The sequence below is a fragment of the Populus euphratica genome, unplaced genomic scaffold (assembly GCF_000495115.2).
Source record: "Populus euphratica unplaced genomic scaffold, PopEup_1.0 scaffold1088.1, whole genome shotgun sequence".
NCBI classification, from domain to species: Eukaryota; Viridiplantae; Streptophyta; class Magnoliopsida; order Malpighiales; family Salicaceae; genus Populus; species Populus euphratica.
In genome coordinates this window covers 32,675-56,439 of record NW_011500940.1, presented here as the reverse complement: position 1 = coordinate 56,439, position 23,765 = coordinate 32,675, and the positions used below count along the sequence as shown (strand labels likewise).

The following is a 23,765-nucleotide window of genomic DNA, read 5'->3' as shown; positions in this document are numbered from 1 at the left end:
TTTTATCATCTAAAGGTTCCTAAGCCTCACCAAAATAGATTATTGTGTAGGTGTTAGGCCTTTTACTATTTATCATCCACTTTTTAAGCCATGAAGAATGAAATATGGATATGAACATATAATTACTCATTGTTTAAATATTTAAAATTTTTATTTATAAGCCTATTAAATTTTAAAAAATTATTATATCCATTACACATTCATCCCAAGTATCGTTCATTGACTTTGTCTATCTGTCTTTCTTTCTTTCTTTTTTTCTTCTTCTTCTTTGAAGTTGTTGGATCTATTGGAACTCCGTGTAATTTTAAGCTAATTAATAATTTCTTCCCATTTCAGCTATCAACGCATCTTTGAACTAGTTCTTCCTTTTTGATACTATTGTCGACTGACATACGAACTAAACTAACCAGCTAGCGTACAAACGTCTTTAGCTTTCTTTTGCGTTGTTTCAACCACAACATTAATAGGATCATGGTACTTAGCAACTTCGATAAGAAAGAAGAAGAAGGAAGCGAAGTACTTAAAAGTTAGGTATCACCTAGCTAGCTAGGTAAGTGGGACGGGTGGACAAATTCAGTGAAAGGTCCAAGTGGCTATTGGTCATGACATGTGACAGCCTGCCACCTAAGTAAAATTCCAAGTAGGCTTGTGGCCGATTTCGACACCTAGTAGGGCTGACTTGGCAAGGTTCTAGATTGACCAACCTTATGCATAAACACATTGGTATTATGTGTTCTGTATCATGCAATCATGGTATATTTTCATCATGAACCTACACATTGGTATTATGTGTTCTGTATCATGCAATCATGTTATGTTTTCATCATGAACCTTTCTTCTTTCTGAATTATACATACCTGCATGTGGCGAACACATAAAGGCTGTTGATGGCTCGTAAACCACCCAATTGGAATCCATGGATCCAAATTAATTAACATCTTTGACGTAATCAAGTGATGAATCTCTTCTTCCTTTGGATCCTTTTCTTTTCTTTTTCTGGTGTATATGGAAACGTTAAGAAGAATAAGAATCATGCAATGGAGCGGGATTGCAAGTTTATTCAATAAAAGAGATGCAAAGTAGTGCAATATTCGGGAGCCAAGCTAGCTATTATAATGATTGATACATACCGTTTTGTATTTTAATTTGCTACTGACCGAAACTGGAGACAAATTAATGCTGGTATTTGGCGACAAACCATCAGTGAGTCCTTGTCTAATTCTCATTTTCAAGTAGTGTCAACAAATAATAATATTAATCTTTTCTGTATACAGAGAAAGAGACTCCCACTCTTGGTTTCAGGTATCTAATCACCTCACATCTGCTCTCCTTTTTATTGTGCCTCCATGTGCCTGATCCCCAGCACAGTCCTTTCAAATGGGCCATGGAGAGAGACCATTTCTCGACACCTGATCTCGAGAATCTTATCCTGCCTCATTGTCTTCCAGTTCTATGAGCAGTAGGTGACACATGTGAAGAATAAGGTTTAATGCTCTGCTACTTTCATCATTAATATTTTTATCTTCACAGGTCATTTAATCTTCTCTCTATATATTATGTACATGGGTGAATCATGCAATGCACACATATTCAGTAGAACTAGCAGGGAGGCATGCATGCACCCGTTTGCTTTCTTGAACCTTGTAGCCTTCCATTTAGGCAAAAGAAACAAGAATTAATTGAGAGATTAACGTTCCCTGTGGCCGAAAGAAACAGCATTAGTTGATTGATTAGTGCCGCTAATTACACAAAAAAAGGGGGTCCTGCCAGGTTCGTTGGTCTGGGCAGTTAATCAGTTTTTTCAGGTAATGTCGGTTGGTTCAACGAGGTCAACGAAATGGCAGCTTCAATTATTTTTGGGATAACTTGTCCATGACCACCAGAGACACTAACCTTCCATGCTACCCATCTGAAAATACACAGTAGGCATCTAGCTATTGTTATAGATATAGAAATGGCAACTTGCATAAAGAACCTCAATTAACTAATCGAGAATTAATGACGCACATCCAGCAAAATAGAAGTTGCCTTTAAAGATTTTGGCGGCTATTTGTATATGTTCTTGTGTCTCCTCATAAATTTTGTTTCTTTTGGGCACATGATAATGGTCGATTGTAGCTAGAGACCATTTGCAATCAATATCTCATCGTTAGGGAATATATATATATTGGAGTTTAAAGAATATTTCAAGATTCGTAACCCAACTACTACGCGTTGCTGTTTAATTTACCCTAATTAAGATTAATTAGCCTAATCTTACCTCCCAAGTCTTCGTTAGTTATAAAATACATGGAGAAATAAGTTATTAGCATTCATAAACAAGAACTTCATTTTCCCTTTTCCACTTACCAATGCTAACAAGTTAATTAAAGGGAAGAGAAACGATCGAATACCACCAATCTTAATTAATAATTTCTTCCATTATTTCTTTGGGTTTTTTTTTTTTGCATATAAAAAAATTAATCAAGACCAATATTGTCTAGCAAAAAAACAAAACTTGAGCATGTGGCACCATGTGATCAATCACTACCTTACACATATAGAGTGCCCAAATGATGTGGTCCCTGCGCGTGTAACATGTGCAGCGACCCTACAATAGTGAATTTAAGTCATGTTTATTTCTGTCATTAAAAAATATTTTAAAGAAATTTAATTTTTTTTATTGTTTTAAGTTATTTTTTGATATTTTTAAATTATTTTAATGTAATGATGTTTAAAAAATTTTAAAAATATATTTTTAAATAAAAATATATTTATATAAAAATAATACCTACCACAATACTAAATAAATTCTTAACATAATAACGGGTGTATATATGTATTCATGAAAATAATAATTATCATAATATTAAATAAATTCTTAAAGTTGATAATGAGTGTGTGTATCCAATTTAAATATAAATCCTTCAACATTCCTCATTAATTTCAACCACCAAAGATGTACACTTCACATACATCGGTTTAGGTTTGCAGCGCAGCCTGTGGATACAAATCACAAATAAAATTTTTTTTTATAAAAATTGAAGTAGAGTATCAATTAATTTATTTTTTATGAAATAAAGCAAGCTACTTAGATATTGATAAATTAAATTTAAAATATATTTTTATTTTGTTTTGAGATATTTATTAAGAATTTAATGAGGTTTTTTAATAATTTTATTATTTTTGCTTCTTTTTTTTTAGATCTTCTAGTTTTAACAAAAAAAAAAATTTTTGCTTCTTTTTTTTAGATCTTCTAGTTTTAACAAAAACATTTTTGAATTCTTGATAGTGATTTTTTTCTAATTAATTAGATATATTTTATTGGTTTGTTTTGATTATGCTTGAATTTTTTTTATGTTTTATTTTTAGCAGAGCTATTAAAATTATCAATTTTTTCTTATGATATGTTTTGATTTTAGGTTGAACTATGAACAAAATAAGAAAAATTGATTCTTTTGTGAAAAAAAGAAAAATATTTATCCACTAGTTGATAGGTTGATTCGACTTATTTTAATTCTTTCTATTTCAACAGCAATTATTGAATGAGCTTTTTTTAGCAATGAAAATTATTAAAATAAGATTTCACAATCGGATAAAGGATGATTTTCTTGCAAATTATTAAAAGAAATTGTTGAAAGATTCATAATTGATATGATAATCGATGATTTTTATTCTATAAAAAAACGATAAGCACAATTAAAATAAATATGTAAGAATTATTTTTTATTATTTTTTTATTTTATTTCAAAGTTTATCAAATATAAAATCATGCTTTGTTTTAGCTAATATTTCTTATATACTTTATATATTTATATTTGATAAATATAAAAATCAAAAACATTAAAATGATAGATAAGATAAAATTAACTTCATTGCTAATAAATAATTCTACCTCTGCCTTCTACATGAAGATATATATATATATTGAAATCCTCAATGGACATGAGATATGCGGATATGCGAGGACTTAATTCTGGAAAATTATAGGAATTTACTTATAATCAATCAAACATTTCAAGCCTGGTAAATTCCTGAGAATAACGTGATTTACCCCATGCATGTCGGCTGCGTGTTAATGATGTTGATTTTAAAGTAAAATCACGTGAATTGCCCACTTCTCGTGAATCATGGGCATCAATAATTTATCAGCTCATATTAATTTAATTATCCGTTAATTATACCTAAGCCAACCTCTCATTTGATCGTGCAAATGCAATTTATATGTATCTGCAGAGATCAATGCGACATCTAACTTCATGCTTCAATTACTCTGAGCATAATAAATACGAAATAGTTTTAAAAATATAATTCAATTAATTAAATTTTAAATTTATTTTTTATAGGTTAGTAGTTCTGATATTAAAAATTTATGTAATTAAACACAGAAGATTGAATGACATCAGAGCAAAAAATCTGGTCCATGTGGTGAGATCACACGATCTTTCCATGGATCGCAGCTTGAAATATCTATGAAGTTTCTCTGATTATGTGAAGTGACCAGCCACGATCGACAAGCACCCACTTGGAGCTGTCTCTAGATCATAGAAATCATGTTCGCGCAGAGTTGAAAAGCAGAATAATTTTTATCACGAAGAAGTGGTCGGCTAATGGGCTAGCCTAGCTACATGTAGCAACAGCTTCGACATGTCCCAGTATATTGTACTACGTCCTCCCCAGCTAGCTAGCTAGCTAGCTAGGCCTAGCAATTGTGGAATCATGAGCTCAAAAGGTTGTGAAAATGCAGCACTCGTACAAAGCACAAGAACAAAAAGAGAAACAGCACATGTGTTTTTCTGCATCCATCACTGACCTGAAACGTGTAGTTAATTTCTCTTTGCAAGGTCAAGGGTACCAGTGGGGTAAAACCATCATTGGCTTTATGCCATTGTTTTACTCGGACATAATGGTGTTTTGGGATGTTTTCAAAAGTATGCTATATTTAAAAATATATTAAAATATTTTTTTTATTTTTTAAAATTATTTTTAATATAGTATTTCAAAATAATTTGAAAATATTAAAAAATAGTAATTTAAAATAAATAAAAATAAAAAAACTTAAATCTTTTCAAAATTATTTTTAAAATGCAAAAAAAATCTTTGGTTTACCTTTTGTAACCTAATTCAGTAACAAGGAATAATTAATAATTAAACACACAAGCCTTGATCACAAAGTTGATAGAATAACAAGTAAAGCAATTATAAATCCGACGAAATAATCAAAAGTTGCAGAAAGAAGGTGCACTATTGCAGGTAGTTAAACTCAGTCTTAGTATTATTAGGATTAATTGCAAGCTAGTAACGATATTATAGTAGAAATTCCGTCCCTTTTTTTGTTTTTTTATCCCTTAGCATGTATTAAAAATTAGGGATCTGACCACTCACAAGTTTGTCGTCCTTGTCAGCAGCTCATACACGTAAGGAAGCTTGTGTCTCTATGCTAAAGATCTGGCATATGCCAAAGAGGATCATCTCTATCGATCATCATTTCATCCATTAATGTTTGGTAATATTATAGTAATGAATAAAATATTGTGCTCTTTTAGTGGTCTGGGGTCATCCATGACATTAACGAGACTAATCCCACTAATAATATAATGCTATTCTTCATATGAAAGAGCATGAATGGAGGATATGGCGGTTAGACCAAGATAATAATAAACAATGGCAAGCTCAGTGTAATTAGTTGATGAGAATGGAATCTGTACCTACAACATCATAACACAAGAATTAATATTTAGTAATTATATATATAATCGAAAGAACATTTTGAACATTATTTTGCTGTGAGGAAGAGGAGAGAAAATCTTTCTGGAGGAGATATGCTAGCATAGAATAGAGAGGCAGAGCCATTAAATAGGGCATCTAATCATTACAGTATTTTCAGGATAGATATCTCACATGGGGCAGGAGAGATTAAAAATACCCAGCTCTTGCTGCAATTTTTGTTTTTTAACGAACCAAACTTCTACCTATACGTAATTAGTTAATATCAAATGTTTTAGATTGATTTTGGTCCCCTGGCAGGTTCTCGACCATGGACGTAGCCAGTTTTTCTACAAAGTTAAGGAATCCTCACTTCCCAAGAAAATCACTGCCTTGCTGTAATTATTTGAAATTTATGGCTTGTCACCTGGCCACCTCCATTTTCCTGGAATAAACTAATATTTGTGAGCATAAAAACAAAGAATACTAACTTTTGAGTTTTATGGAGGATCTTCATGAAATTTTGGGATGTGGGGTTCCCACCATTAGCAACGCATGAATATATATGCAGAATACTTTGGGATTTTACACAAAAGAAAAAAAGATGTTTCTTTTTACTCATGCTTAAAAAAAATGTGGCTTGCAAATTATCAATGGTAAATTTAAAAACATTAATAATCTCAAACAATCATTTTGTGTTTGATGTCAAGGATAATTGGGATTCTTTCTCTAATGATTTAATTAAGACTCTGCATAATTAAGTGCTAGAAATTTCTTACATATGTATTTCAAATGATCTTTCGAGAATCTATAACGGGGACAGTAGCTGTCGGATCTCTGAATCTATTACCAAGAATTCAGAAAAACCGTTTAAAAAAAAAACACAGAGAACATAGTTATTTGCTACCTTCTGATGATGGCCACCATTGTGATATATATGTATTAGTTTTTCTTCCCAAATCAGAAGCTCAATTTTCCTTTGGGAAATGGTGCATTTAATCACCACAGTACATGGCACAGGAGTTTCCCACTGCACTCTCCATTCCCTTACATGAAGTCTAATATCAACAGAGTTATTGATATAATAAATATTCTCCAATATTCTTACTTGAAACTCTTAGGAATGCAATTTCACTCATCATATTCTATATATAAATAATCATCTCTACATGCATGGCCATATCTTGATGTGGGTGACGATGACAATAGAATATTCTGGAAACGCAGAAGAAGAAAAAGATCTTTACATGCTTAGGAAGAAATTGTACCAAATCCAAACGTATGAGGGAGGAAATTCTGAGTGTTACTGTCAAGTAGTTTTACGCGAAACAAGAGATGATGACAATAAGTGGAGCAAGAAACAACAACAGTGGAAGCGATGGATCGATTTTCTTTGCATTTTCTGGCAGAAAAATGTGGGATGAGAGGAACATTCACTCAGTAGGGATTAATAATATAGTGGGAAATAAAGATTAGATCATTAGATTGATAAAAACTGGAATTGGGATTGGGAGGCGAGGCGTGTGGGGCATGTGAAAGGTGACCTAAGATTTTCGATGTAAAGTTAGCGGCAGCACAAGAAAGAAAGAGCGAGCCACGTGTAGAGGCAGGTTACTCTTGGAAGAGGCAAGAACGCGGGGTTGGACATGTTCAAAGGGACCAATAAGCCATTAACGTACCTCCCCACCAATGCCCCAATAAATCCTAACGCCCCATTACCATCAACCCTCCCCTCCATTAACAGTACACTATTGTTCCATAATGGTCTTCAAACAAGGAAAAGGAATTTCTCCTCTTTTTATTATATTATCATCTTTCTATTGGATTGGCCATACTGGGTTTTTTTTTTTGTCAAATTAAAAAAAATGATATATAGTAGTACTATTAGTGTCATTATGCAAATACACGTACATAAAAAAGGAATTTTATAATAGAGAAAGATAGTGAAAAAGAAGGTGGTCGTGTCGAAGTCTTAAGCAGCTATGTCCCGCAACCCCCACAACTCGTTTATATCACTTCGTCAATCCCTCCCTCCCTTTGAGCTCTCTTTCTACTGTTACAGGACACGTGTTGATCTAAAACAAGTTTGCGGTGGACCTCCTTCCCTTTCCTTTCCCTCTATATATACCGCGCTTCTCTCTGTCCCCCTCTCCTCAGATCACTCACGCTCACCCCCTCCCTTCCTGGTCTCTCTCGCACAACTCCTTGTTTCTTTGAACCAAAAGCATCCGAGACCGCTCTCGCTTCCCAACAAGGCAGCGCACCAAAAGAAAGAATACCCTCCTCCTTACACCAATCATAGCTATAGCTCAAACGACTTTGCCAAAATATAGAAACATGGCTTCAACAGCAACAGCAGTGCCTACAACCTTGGGCTCCTCATCATTTTCGTCTTCTTTAAACAGGCCTGGTAGAAAGCCCAATGTCAACATCAATTGTTCACTCCAAACTCCTTCCATTCTCCATTTCCCAAAGCAATCCACTGCGTGCACACCATCTACCACTTTCCCCAATCCCACCACCGGACACCCAAAACAAAACACGCCCTCTCCAGTTGTGGTTGTGCCCCAAAAACAACAGCAAAAGCAACAGCAGGAAAAGCAATGGAATTTCTTTCAAAGAACAGCAGCTATGGCTTTAGATGCTGTTGAAACTGCCTTGGTTTCACATGAACGTCAGCACCCTTTGCCCAAAACAGCTGACCCCAGAGTCCAAATCTCTGGCAACTTCGCTCCGGTACCGGAACAGCCCGTCGTTCACAATTTACCGGTCACCGGGGAAATCCCAGATAGCATTCAAGGTGTTTATCTAAGAAACGGAGCCAATCCACTCCACGAGCCAGTAGCTGGTCACCATTTTTTCGATGGTGATGGCATGGTTCATGCTGTTCAATTCAACAAGGGCTCAGTCAGCTATTCTAGCAGATTCACTGAGACTAATAGGCTAGTTCAAGAACGTGACTTGGGACGTCCTTTATTCCCAAAAGCCATAGGTGAGCTACATGGTCATTCAGGCATAGCTAGACTCTTGCTTTTTTATGCCCGTGGAGCTTTTGGTATTGTTGATCCTAGCCCTGGAACTGGTGTTGCAAACGCTGGTCTTGTTTACTTTGATGGTCACTTACTTGCAATGTCTGAAGATGATTTGCCATACCACGTTCGGGTACTGCCCTCTGGTGACCTTAAGACAGTTGGTCGTTATGATTTTGATGGTCAGCTTAAGACAACAATGATTGCTCATCCAAAAGTTGATCCAGTTTCAGGTGAATTGTTTGCACTTAGTTATGATGTTGTTCAAAAGCCTTACCTCAAGTACTTCAGATTCTCGCCTGATGAAAAAAAGTCACCTGATGTTGAAATCTCACTTGATCAACCTACTATGATGCATGATTTTGCTATCACAGAGAGGTTTGTTGTGGTACCTGATCAGCAAGTTGTGTTCAAATTGTCTGAAATGATTCGGGGAGGGTCTCCGGTGATTTATGACAAGAATAAGATGGCAAGGTTTGGGGTTTTGGACAAGAATGCCACTGATGCTTCCAATATGAGGTGGATTGAAACACCTGACTGCTTCTGTTTCCATCTTTGGAACGCTTGGGAGGAGCCTGAGACTGATGAGGTTGTTGTGATTGGTTCATGTATGACTCCGCCGGACTCCATTTTTAATGAATGTGATGAGAGTTTGAAAAGTGTGTTATCAGAAATTAGGCTCAATTTGAAGACTGGCAAGTCAACTCGCCGTCCAATCATGTCTGAAGCTGATCAGGTCAATTTAGAAGCTGGAATGGTGAACCGGAACTTGCTCGGTCGAAAGACCCGGTTCGCTTACTTAGCACTTGCTGAGCCATGGCCTAAGGTTTCAGGTTTTGCTAAGGTAGACCTCTCAACTGGGGAGGTACACAAGCACACTTACGGAGACCAGAAATTTGGCGGAGAGCCCTTGTTTCTTCCACGAGACCCCCATTCGGAGAGGGAAGATGACGGGTACATTTTAGCTTTCGTGCATGATGAGAAGGAGTGGAAATCGGAGCTACAAATTGTGAATGCAATGAATTTAAAGTTAGAAGCCACAGTTAAGATTCCATCTAGAGTTCCATATGGTTTTCATGGAACATTTATTGGCGCCAAGGATTTGGAGAAGCAGGCCTAGCTGGGATGGTATAGCCTGGTTTCTTGTATCTAGTTTTTTGTTGGCAGATTAGAGAGAGGAGATTTTTCCAGAGGGATGCTTGCAGATACGTCCCCGGAATCTCCTTCTCTATACGGTATCATCAACAAACCTGTTGCTGGGTTATCTTTCAGCTTTTTTTCTTTGGTTATTTTAGAGTGAGAGGTTTTGAGGGACCAGCTTGTAGCTTTTGGGTGTAGGTATATTTGGAGCTCAGCTGGTCGTCTTCTTATTCTTTCACTCTATTGTGTACATGAAAAGAAAAAAAAGAGGAGGTATTGTGTAATTACAACAGCATATGTATCGAATCTCCTTCCCCCTGTTAATGTAGATCTCTGTTCTCTCTGTTTCATTCTCTTCTCACTTGCAAATTCTGCAGTTGATTTATCCAATTTCTTTTTATACAGTAATCAGTTTTCTTCCTTTGTCAAGATGTTACACAGTGATCAGCATTGGCACAATGAAATCGAAGATTTCTATCCATATTTCCACTCCTTCACCAAATATGAGCCACCCTTACAAGTGAGCCTCCCACCCCTAAAATGAACCAATGACAGCCCAAGGCAAGACAGATTGCAAAGAGTATTCAAACATCAAATGAGTATTAATAAGAACTTTGGGCTCAGTTAGGTGGATAGATGACAGTTGGTCAATTTCTTTTAAAAAAAGAAAAAGAAAAAGAAGACGAAGGTTTAAAGAAACGAAATGGGTTCATGACGAAACATGTTAACTCGCTAAAAAAATTGTAAGTGACCTAGTGGATTGATCCTAAAGGCCATCAGCTTTGTGAAATAGTGATGTGTTTTTCTTGATTACCCCTCTCTAGTTTCAATTATGTTACCATTAGAAAAGTTGATAGCGGCAGCCTCTTATTGGTTGAGTCGTAATCGTTAGGTTCATCCATCTCCCAGTCACAGGTGGGAACATCATGGTACCCAGCAAATGGGAATACACAACAAATCCTACCCTTTCCACGTAAGTATCAATGAGTGAGATTTTGAAGTGGGCTTGCAATGGCGATATGACTCGATAATAGTCCAGTCTCAACTTGCAGAGGATGGATAAAGTTTTCTCAAGTCAACTTTGCAGAGCTTCCTTATTAAGTTTATGACGGAGGAGGATGGATGGATGGCTGTGCTGAAAGATCAAAAATAATAATTTAAAGTCAAAAACTTTAGAATAAAGAAAAAAATAGTAATGCAAAGCTTCCATATTAGGTGATTCTCTCAAAACTCTCTTTAACTATTTTTTTTTAATAATTTTAAATTACAAATTTTTTATAGGTATAAAGTTCTAAATAATCAAGAAATTAAACTAATATAAAAAAATCATAATCTAAATAAAAATTGTATTATGTCAACTAAATCGGTAAATCATTTCTCAACTATTCATCCACTTTAACTTATTTCACCCTGTTGTTTTGTCTTATCTTCTATCTTATGTCGTCACTTTATTCCTAATCGATCGACCAGTTCAACTAATTTCTAGAAATTAATATAGTTTCAACATCTCTTCTAGACTTGATTTTTTTATAACTTCCAATATATTTCTCATCTTGATAAAAAAAAAATCATATTTGAGTGGCTTCTGAAGATATCTATGACTTGGTCTTATGTTTTCACATATTTGACATCAACTTCCTTATTTGTAGTGCAATCTCATATGTAATGAAATTTCATGTCAATATACTTACTTATATCATGAAATACCGGATTCTTTCCTATTGCAATGACTGATGAATTGTCCACTTAAATTTTAGCAGGCCTCTATTTTAGCATTTGTAATTCATTCAATAATCTTTTTAGCCATATGGAATGACAAACACATAATGTAGAAGCTATATATTCAGCTTCACATGTTGACAAAGAGACTATAAATTGCTTCTTTAAACTTCAGGTCAATATTATATCTCCCATATATAAAACAAAACTTATAGAGCTGTTTTTATCATCCATATTTCTAGTTCAATCACTATTATTGTAACTCGCAAATCAAAGCTATTAGAATAACCATAAAATAAGATAAAATCAATAATACCTTTGATATACCGAAGAATTTGCTTTAAAGCTTTGAAATGTGTCATATTTGGTATCTTTATAAACTTGCTCACAAGTCTTGAAAGCATGCCAAATATCTCAAACTTCTAACTAAACTTTTAAATGTTGTAGAGTTTATATTCTCTCATTCATTATTCTTTAACATCTTCACCTCACACTCAACTTGAGTATTCACTTTTGTACAATCCTTCATCTTGAACTTCTTCATAATCTTCTTTGCAAACTTCTCATGCCTTACAAAGATTTCATCCCCTCTTTATTTTATCTCAATCCTAAGTAGTATGTCATAAGGCTAATGTTTGTTATCTTAAACTCCTTGATCATTGCTTGCTTAAAGTCTCCATATATCTTTGAATTATTTCCTGTAAAGATCAAGTCATCCCAATACAAACTTATAATAAGAGTATCAAAACTCTCTTTAATTTTCACACAGATAGCATATTCATAGGGGCATTTAACAAATTTATTCTTTAATAAATAGCCATTAATACAACTATATCAATCCCTTGGAACTTGCTTCATTCCATACAAGACTTTGTTCAATTTTAATACATTGTCTACATGTCCCTTCACTTTATATCCAATATGTTGCTCAATATAAACCACTTCTTTAAGAAAGCCATTAAGAAAGGCTAATTTGACATCTATTTAATAGATTTTTCATCTATGTTGGGATCGTATGGTCTCCAATCTAGCAATTAGAGCAAATACTTTATCATAATCAATATCATACTTTTGACTATAGCCTTTTACCACTAACCTCGCTTTGTACCTCTCCAACTTCTTTTTTAGCATTCTTTTTTTCTTTGTAGATCCATTTGACATTTATTGAATTTTTTTCACTTAGTCTAGGAACTAATTTTCATGTGTCGTTCTTCTCAATTGATGCAATCTTCTCATCCATTATAATTATCCATTTTTCATCCTTTATTGCTTCTTCAAACACTATAGGGTCACATGTAGCAAGGTGATAATATAGTGTTACATCATTATCAATAGGATTAGTTGTCATATATAAGTCTTCAAGGCTCTTTATCTTTCTTGGTGAAGTGTCACTACTTGAGTTTCCATTAGAAGAAGAAGAAAAATAAGAATGAGAAGTTGAGCTTATTGGTGCTTGTGGAGTTATAACTATAGGTTATTGATGATCTTTATATATTTTATATTATTCATTAAGAATCAGTAGGAAGTCATATGTCTCACCACTATTTACCTTCAAATCCCATGTTCCTTCTTCATTCAACTCAACATCTCTACTAATCACCATCTTTTTCTTATTAGGTTTTTAAATATTGTATTTTTTAGATTTTTATTCATAGCCTATAAAGATAATTTTTTGCTCTTATCATCTAGTTTAGTCCTTGATCATCTACATGCATATAGCCAATGCTCCTACAAACTTTTAAGTGAGAAACACATGACTTTGTTCCATTTCATGCTTCTTGTGGAGTCATGTCATTCAAGCCTTTAGTAGGATACCTATTTGACAAGTAGATATCATAATTTACAACTACAACCTAAAAATTTTTAGACATCTTCTTAGTTTTGAGCATGTTTCTTGTCATGTTGAGGATGTTTTTATTATTTCTCCCTACCACACCATTTTATTGCAGGAATCTAGGGTTAAGAGTCTTTTCATATAATGGTTTTCACAAAACTCAATAAAATCATTAGAAAAAAATTCACCCCAAATATTTGTCCTAAGTAATTTTATAGAATAACAACTCTTTTGTTTTTTTCCCAACTAATGCCTTAAACTTCTTAAAACAACTAAATACATTAGATATTTTTTTAAGAAGTATACCCAAGTTTTTCTACTATTGTCATCAATAAAAAATAAAAAATATAGATTTTTACCAAAAAAAACATGGTTTGATAGGACCACAAACATCGTCATGTATTTCTTATAAGGGTTGACTTGCTCTTGATATAGATTTCTTCAGAAAAATTTAGCAAAATTACTTGCCCATTAAACGTCCTTAACATAACTGATTTGGATATATAAAGGATGGTAAACCCTTCAACATCTCCTTTTGTGCCATCATCTTTAAGCTATCAAAGTTTATATGCCCGAGTCTTATCTGCTAAAGCCAAGTCTCATATTTCACACATGTATTTATGCATTTAGACGCATTCATCTCTATGTTTAACAAGAACATTCTATTCTTTCTCATGGCTACCTTTTTAATCATAACTTCTTTAGTGCCAAGTTATGTCAAAGTATGATCTTTCATCTTAATCTCATACCCATTTTATAACAATTGTCTCAAACTCAATATATTATTTTTTACAATAAAAATATAATAGACATCACCAATAAATTAATGACTTTTATTTTTTAATTTTATAAGAATCATACCTTTTCTATTGATGGAAAATTTTGAATGATCCATGAAAGTGACATTACCTTTAATTAATTCATCAAACTTCATAAACTTGTCTCTATCTTCTAACATGTGATTATTAGCACCATTATCTAGAGACCACGTATTCTCTTTATCTTGTATTCTTTCATCATGTGATAGTAATAAGGTGGCTCTCTTCTCCTATTTTATCACTAGATTTACATTCTCCTCAATTCTCTTCGTTGGACTCTAACAATCGTTAGCATAATAACCTATCTTTTGACAATTATAGCATTTAACTTTTGATTTGTCAAACCTGAATTTTAAAGTGTTACTATCAGTATAATTAGTCGACCGGTTTGCTTCATATGGTTGACCAGTTAACCTGTTGAGGTTGTCATGACCTCTTCTTTTAAATCTGTCTTTTCCTTATCTTCCTTTTTTTTTTGTCCATGTCCTTTACCCCCTTGAAAATATCTAGAATTATTTTTCTTTGAAAAAATTATTTGTCACCCACATCCTCTTGAATCTCATTGACTTTTTGTCATAGGCTTATAATTTTTTTCATGAGACCTTGGATTGAAAGAACATTCATGTTTTGTGACTCTTCTATGGTGGCCTTCACATAATAAAACTTCTTTTGCAACAAGTGTAAGATCTTCTCTACCACATGTGTCTCTTACATCTCTTCTTCATATCTCTTTATTTGATTATATATAGCCAATACTCTTGTAAAGTATTCTGAAATATTCTCTAATTCAAGTATATTTAACTTTTCAAAGTCACCACATAGCTTTTGTAGATGTACATTTCTTATATTATTAGCTCTTTAATTCGATTCTTGCAAAACTTGTCATGTTTGTTTGGCAATTGTTGCTCTAGTCATTATCTCATAAGTAGCATCATCCAGACATAGGTGAATGATTGTTAGTGTTTGTTGATCCTTTTATTGTGTCATTTGCATGACCTCTCTTTGGATTGAAGTCAACGTTGTTTTATCTATAGGCTCTTTAAAGCCTTTTTGAACTATCTCTTATACATCTTGGGAACCTAACCAAGCTTTTACTTGAATACACCAAGTTTGATAGTTGTATTTTTGTCAACCTAGGACATTGAAGTGAGAAGTTTGGATTGACTATGTTAAATAGTCAAATCTAAGCTCTGATATCACTTGTTAGAAAAAGAATGGGTGTGGTAGAGGATCAAAAACAGTAATGCAAAGTCAAAAACTTAAGAACAAGAAAGAGATTGAGACGTAAATATACTTTTATTAAGCATTTTTTTTAAGCTTTTTTAGTTATTCTCTCTCCTTTTGTACCTTCTAATAATGTTTTACAAGCCTTTTTATAAACATAAAGTCCTAAATAATTAAGGAATTAAACTAATACAAGAAAATCCTAATCTAAAAAGAAATTGTATTATGTTAATTGAACCGGTTAATCATTTCTCAATCAGTCGACCGCTTTAACTTATTTCACTGGATTGTTATGTCTTCTGTAATTGATTTATTGCTAACTGATTAATTTATTCCTAATCGGATAACGATTCAACTAATTTTTAAAAATTAGTTTACTTTTAACACTTTCCTTTATGCAAATGGGTGTGCAAGCAATGATTTTGTTGGAAAATATAAAACAAATGTCAACTGCAATGGCAGCACAATGATCTAAAACACGAAGATTGCGCTTAAATTAATGTTTCGGTGATACGAATAGAATTTCAGTTAAATATATAAAATCAACAGCATTAAACATACTTTAATGGGATTAATTCTATGCAAGGAACTGGAAGCTAAGTAATCCATTTTTTACAAGATTAATAATATTAAGAGCTTACGCAATGAGTATATTTGCATCGTAGAATGTGGGTTGTCCAAGAAACTGTACTATTGCAAAAACTCTCCCACAAGCTGGTAAGTGCTTAAATTGGTGCGCGAAGGGTCCAATCGACACAACGTTTCAGTCGCAGAAATAAAGGTTGCTCATCATGTTCTTGCCCACTACACAAAGCCAAGGAGTGGTGTGTGCATTGAAGGATGGGCTTCTCTGGTCATTTTGAGTTTGGACAGTGCTCTTCCATTGATGATCAGCATGTACGATAAGAGTATCTTTTCTATACCGGTTCTATGCTTGGGACTAATCCAGAGTAATTCGAATTTCATCGGTATAGTGGAGGTTCAGTCATGGCCATGTTTTGTTTCTAATGAGAAGCAACTTGCATTGTGCTTTGTCAGAATGAAATCAAACAACGCTAAGCCAATAAGGACTAGCTTGTCAAACTTAAAGCCCTTACTGTCTCTTTCTGCTACTTGCATGGTGTTGTCTGCGTGTTAATAGTGTTCAGCTTGAGGTCAACTTGCGTCGACAAAATACCTTTGGAATTAATTCCTCTCAAAACAAAATCTACAACTTTTCTAACCATACGTAATTGGCCATCGATTGGTAGCAAACTAGCAACATGACTACATTAAACCCTTCTCGATCTGCGTGCTTTACTGTTTGGTTGGTCAAATGAGCTGCTCCAAATGAAAATATCTTGCCAAAATATTAGTGATAAGGTTTCCATTTGGGAAGGGACATTCATAGTTGACGTTATGAGATGACGATTCCCAACAAGGAAATTGGAAAGCATGTTTCGCTTCATTGTGGCCATACAACTTATGGGTTTCCAGAATTTTAGCAATCAAACATTGAAAGAGCTGGTGTGGAACACTGAAACTTGGGTTTTTTCTTTAATTTCTTATTTATATGGGTATATGGTAACTTAATTAATTTTATGAGTCTTGAAATTAGTGAATATATAAATTTTCAGTAGCCTTAAAGTTTGTAGAGCGTAAACTGATAATTTTTAAAAAATAAATTTAAAATCTGATCAATTAAATCATATCGTTCGAAGTTAAAAATTTGCTTTTATGCGTCATAATTCAAATGAATACATAAATGCAACATGCTTATTAACATCGATCAAATAAACTTTTGCCTTGCACCGCTGCATGCTGGTGGACACTGATCACCAAGTTGCTGGAAGATGTGTGTGTGCATGTGTGTTGGCTTCAACTTATGGACATTTTGTGCCATTTGCCATTTCGTTCAAGAGATTGGAGGACACTCTTCTGCCAGAAATTTCGTTCAGGAAACCATATCACAATATATATGAAGCCAAGTAGATATTTCTTTCTCGGAACTTTCGAATACCCTTGGATCGTGGAATCAAAGAAAAGAAATCTTTCAAATTGCAGCGAAGTTTTCATTAGTATAGTATAATATCATAACGAGAATGACCATAATGATTACAAGAAACAATAATACACAGATATAGTGTTTTGTATGGTTCAACAAATATTTCTTTTACTGGTGGTAACACTACTAAATTTAATAGTTTTATTAGTAAAATTTTTTATCGATATTTACATTTATGGTACATTAATAAATATTTTACCAATAGGCTTATAAATTGAAACAATTCATAAAAAAATTCTTGTTGGTAATTTCTGGTATATTAATGAGTCTGCCAATAATAAATTTACTAATAAATTTATAGATAGACAAAGCATGTCTAGAAAAACTTCCATGTTTCATTCCGTCAGTATTTTTCTCAGGAAGTTTATCATATAACCAGTGGAATACAGTAAGCAATTTCATTGGTATTTTTATTTGTCCGTAAGTATATCCATAGGTAAATATAATATATTATCGACGAAATATCATATGTAATTTCTTTGAAGAGTTAATAATAATAGTGATATTTGCAGTAATTCTTTTTCAATTCTGTGGAATATACTGATGGATATGGTTCGTCAATAACCCTGTCAGTAATATTTTAAAATATTTTTTAATATATATATATATATATATATTGAATAGAAGTAGAAAAATAATTAAAAACAAATTAATTATTAAATATTTATTGCAGATTTAAACATTTGTACATTCAAATACAATAAACCACTTGTTTGAGAGATTAATTTGACTTTAGAAGGTTCATCCAAATTTGACTATTTTTTCCTTTTAAAATCTTATTTTTTTTATTACACCTTCTACCATTTTTTTTCTCGCTCTCTATAAGATTTTTCAATTATTTTGAGAATAACACGAGTTGGCATCATTTTTATTTTTTTTAGATCTAGATTTTGTAAAAGGTATTTTGGTTTTTTAATTTAACTTAATTAATTTATTACATCCTTCAATATTAAATTAGTTGGGTATTGCCTCAAGGATTTTTTTTCCGTCTTTGTTAGATATATCATTTTTAAAAGGAATTTTTAATTAAATTAAACTAATCTATATTAAATTGTTTGATTATTGAGCTTCTTGGTTGAGCTCAAGTTTGGAATTTAATGAATTGTGGGTTTGAGAGATTAACTTTGGTTTACAAGATTCACTCCGATTTGCTTTTTTTCCCCTCTATTTTTAAGCTTATTTTTTTCGGTTTCATCCTCAAGTATATTTTTTCTATTTTTCTTTGCTTCCTATAAGATTTTTCCAATCATTTTGAAACAAACCATGAGTTACCTTAGGCTTTTTTTTTTCCAAAGGATTTTTTTAATAAGATTAAATCAATTGATTAAATATAAAATTGAGATACTCTCTTTATAATACTTTATTTGTTTGAATTCTAGGTCTTCTTTCTAGTAGCTCAAGTGGTCTCTGACAAGACCAAAAGATTGATGTCTTCTCTCAAGTATATGAGTGTCGAAGTAATAAATAACCCGACAAGACCCAGGTCGAACCATAAAGAGGTTAACTATATAAATTATAAATAATGATGATGATAATGATGAGTTAAAGAGGACTTCGATATAAGATTGATGTGAAAATTAAACAATGATAAAAATAGTTGTCAAGGTTAGAAGATTCACTAATAGTATTTCAAATAAGTATAATATAAACTCTTTTTATTACTCAACTGGAAACCACACACAAATAAGGTTCTAATCGGATAATTTTTTTTATTAATAGTTCATTATAAATTATTAATATGATCATATTAATTATCTTATTTAAATAACACCAAACTTTTAAATATTGTTAGAAATTCATGATGTTAACTTATGCTAATAATAAATCAAGTTCCTTTCATAGCATATTATACCATACGGTTGGCTGTGAACGTGCCAAGCATTTGTTGTATCAAGTATTATACAATACAAATCTAAATTAACCATTTAACAAGCAAGGTATTAAGAATTAATAAGATAAAAATAATAAGACATATTAATAGTAAGTGTTTAGGATATAAGCATTGAAGTCCATATTGAGTTTATATTATACTTATCCTAACACCATTAGTGAAACCTTTTTACATCGACATAATCAACTTAGCTAAACATAATGATAAAAAGAAATATAAATAAACAAAAGGAGAACATGATTATATTAGTAAAGGAAATGAAATTCATAAACAAGATATTAATAAAAGCAAAATATAAGCATTGTAAAAATATAAAGAAAAAAAAGTAAAAACATGATTTTGATATAAAAATTAAGATGTCTAAATGCATGGTAAATAACTTTTTTTATAAGCCAAAATTCAGAACTATTGATTTGATAACTAATTATCGAGTGGGTGATCATCTCTTAACTTTGTGACAATATTTATCTTCTTATTTATATAAAATATCATTAATAATATTAAAATTTAAATAAATAATCTATGAAAATTCTAAAAAATTATCTTAGCTTTTTAACCAAGAAAGTTTTTGTTGCCCCCTGTAAACAAGCTCTTATATCCCGTTCATCTTACTGTACTTGCGTCCATAATCTTCTTTCGATGCAAAAAAATTTGTATCTTTCTTTATCATTCAAAGGATACAACCTCTGAAGAATTTTTATGGACCGAGAGAAGGGGAGTTATGTAACAATATGGGATTGCAACAATCCTTCTACGAGGGGATTCATGATGTTTCATTTCCAACAAAAAGGAGCATGTCTATTTTTGTTTGGGTTTCCGGCAGTTATTGTCTTAGCGGATACTCTTGGGGCCATTTGGAAGAAAAATACTGTAGAGACATTGATGTGGGAAGTTCTAGCTGAAATTCATGGACTAGATTGATTGATATAGTTACAGTTACAGTTACAGTTACAGTTACAGTTACAGTTCGAAATGACAAACGAGTACTGGTATTATTATAATGCCAAATTATGATTTTTGATGTCTTATTGCAGCCTAGCCTATAAGCTTTAGAGAGTTGATGGAAAGCTTCACATTCTAATAATAACTATTTATCGGTGTTTTACAGCGGGGTTAGATTTATTTTTTTCAACAAAAAAAATGAATAACATATTTCTTCAACATGTTATTTTATATAAAAATATTAAATGTAAATAAAAAAAACTTATAAGCACATCTAATTCAATAGTAAAAAATATTAAATGTAAATAAAAAAAACTCATAAGCACATCTAATTAAATAATTTAAAAATTATTTGTATCAATAAAAAAATTAATGATAATTAAATGTGTATATAAAAAAGTTTAAAGGTAAATATATAACAAGAAATTTGATTTTACAATATAAAATATTAATAATAATTTATACTATATTCAATGATTATGTTTATTAACTTAACTTTTTATTTAATAAAATAAAATCAGAGAGAGAAGAGGTATTAACTAAAATATAATTTAAAAAATTATTTTAAAAAACACATAAAAATATGATTTTTTTAACAAAAAAAAATTACAATAAAAAAAGAGATAGATGTTACCAAGTTTGCCCCTTAAAGAGCCCATGTGCAAGCTTGCAAGAGCAGTCAGCACGCAGACCCTTTTTTTTTCAAAAATGTAAGTAGGATATATAACATGTTGTTCACCATAATATTTTTTTAAATAAACTATTTTACATGACATATCATATATGAGGATAAGTTACATGTATATATTTTTTTAATTAAAAACTTTATTTTTAACCTATTTTGACCTAAAACATTTTAAAAAGAGTTTAAACATTTTTAAAAACTCATAAATAGCCTAATAAACAAAAAAAAACACACCAAAAAACTTGAAATCAACTTGAAATAAAAAAATCTTTATAAGCTTAGATCTTGCTTTTTAGGCCGTTTCAAGGTTAAAAAACACATAAATAAAACTTTCCTCACCAAATGAATTTCTTTGACATCAAAATTAATTATTTTGATGGTTAGAATAAGTAAAAATACTGATTTTTTTTCTTTATTACTGGATTCATCGCCTCTCTTCTCTCTAATTAGAGAAAAAATAAACTTTTTATACCAAAGTTGAATTTAAAAAAATATTGAACGGCTGAATATATATATAAGTTGCAAAGTTCAAGAACTAAAGTAAATATTTATTATGAATTTTGAAATCATCACTTATTTATAGTGTATTTCCTATTTTGATATCTTATTTTTTAATTTTATCTATAATCAAAACATTTAATTCAATTGTCTTTAAATTTAACCTAAAAAAGATGTAATTGTATAAAAAAATACAACAACTAAATTAAAAAAAATCAAAATTCTAAACACTATACCCACAGTAAAATATGAAAGGATGACCATTATTATGCATGCACTGTTTTCGTCATACCTTTTATATTATAAGTGGTAATAATGAAACTTTGTTATTTTTTCAAATAAATTTAGAATTGTATTTTTAAAAAGAAGTTTGCTATTTTAAATTTTGTTTTTTCAATTTATACTTTTTTATGATTGGACTGAAAACCAAGCTAAATTGCCATGTTTTTGAAATACACCTTTCTAATTTATCCCTTTTTATTTTTTTTTTACTTTGTTTTTATTTGAGTTAGATTTAAATTTTCTATTTAGCTCCTTGTCATTTAAGATAGATTATTTATTCAGCTTTGCGACGCCTTTGACTGTCTATGTGCTGTGCCATATATCTACTATACATGCTAACTCTGCAAAGTTTTTATTTATTTTTATTTTTTCAATGTGCTACTTATCATACTAACTCTACTGAGTTAAAATTTCTCGTATAAAACTTTAAACAAACTATTTATATTAGTATTAACGAGAAATTGCCTTTTCACAATATCTGGAAAAAAAAAAAAAGTCTTCGAATTTGAATCCAAACCCTAAGAGAAGTAATACAAAGAGTGTGAAAATGGCATTATAAGACAAGATCGTCCCTAAACTAGGACAAAATGTCAGTTAACTATTGGACAAAATGTCATTCTTCCAGCAAAAAGTAATGGATGACATTCATTATGCGGCAAATGTAATAAAGGTTAGGATTTTTTCGTTCCCTTAGAAGCGACAAACGCATCAAAAGTTGTATTTCAACTTCGACAATGACAAGGTTTTCTTCTTTTGTTTTTGTTTTCTTTGAACATTATTTCCTTTTACTAGTTAACATGATTTGAGCTAATTTTATTTTATTGCTAGAAATGATAAAAAGGCAAATATTACTCTCACACATAATTAACAATTAAAGATTGATGTTTGAATAAAGTATTCTTTGAATAAAGTATTCTGGCTTTTCTTTTTTAAATTGAGGGTGATTGACATTGAATAGAGATACCAAATTTAAATAATATACACGTGATATACACTTGTATTATTTAACTAATTTATAATATATGCTTTTTTTTAATCTCTAAAGGGTTGCTTAGAATTATTTATAAATAAATAAATTTAAATATTTATTAAATAAACATGTTTCATTTTTAAAGAATTTCATATAAATTTTGATAATTATAATTTAATTAATTTGCAAAATGAATAAACATGTTTTATATAATATATTTTTAAGTAAAAATTAGGACAATTGAATTACCTTTCAGAATAATTAATAGTGCTTAGGATAAATATACACAACTCTTAAAAATAGCAATCAATACAAATTCTTGCTTAAAATTATATTATGTTAACCTTTGTTATTTTAATAGTTTTTAAGATTATTATATGTGGCATGAATATAAATTAAAATCACATACATACATAAAAAATTTATAAAACATATTTTTAATAAATATTTTCCTATTTAATATTATAACTACTTTTTCAAAAGAGAACAAAATAAAGAAAGGCAAAAACCAAAATAACCTATAAAAATTAACCTAGGATTCCATAATAATTTGATGAATTTTAATGTAACTTTTTTTTTTAATTTTAGTTTTAGGTTTTTTATTGGCTTGTTTCTAAGTTTTTTTTTAAAATAAAATAACAATTACAAAAAAAAAACTAAAAAGGCTTGGCCTTTTCCTATAGCTGTAGCATGTGAAGAGAATTACTATGGATTCAAGTAATGTAATGACTATTTTACTGCTCTTCATTACTTAACAATTGTTAAACTAAAAAGGCTTGGCCTTTTCCTATAGTTGTAGCATGTGAAGAGAATTATTATGGATTCAAGTAATGTAATGATTATTTTACTACTCTTCATTACTTAACAATTGTCTTGACATTAAAAGTAAAATTATTTTTTAAAGGAATTCAAATGTTATTTGTGGATTGATCAGGAAAAATTTTATAGTTCAACTTTGAAAATGCATAGTAAAAATACTCTTTTGCCCTTAAAATCTAAAATAT

The 23,765-nt window shown here is 31.2% G+C and overlaps 1 protein-coding gene across 1 annotated transcript; it reads left to right on the top strand.

Annotated features, from left to right (window-relative positions):
- Positions 1–7,852: 7,852 nt before the first annotated feature.
- LOC105116862 (9-cis-epoxycarotenoid dioxygenase NCED3, chloroplastic-like) lies at positions 7,853–10,209 on the top strand. The gene has a single exon (XM_011014359.1). The coding sequence runs from the start codon at positions 8,023–8,025 to the stop codon at positions 9,832–9,834; it is 1,812 nt and encodes a 603-aa protein (XP_011012661.1). The 5' UTR covers positions 7,853–8,022; the 3' UTR covers positions 9,835–10,209.
- The last annotated feature ends 13,556 nt before the right edge of the window (positions 10,210–23,765 follow it).

Bases quoted from the DNA above. Each gene is read 5' to 3' on its own strand.
- LOC105116862 (XM_011014359.1), top strand. From the start codon at position 8,023: ATGGCTTCAACAGCAACAGCAGTGCCTACAACCTTGGGCTCCTCATCA.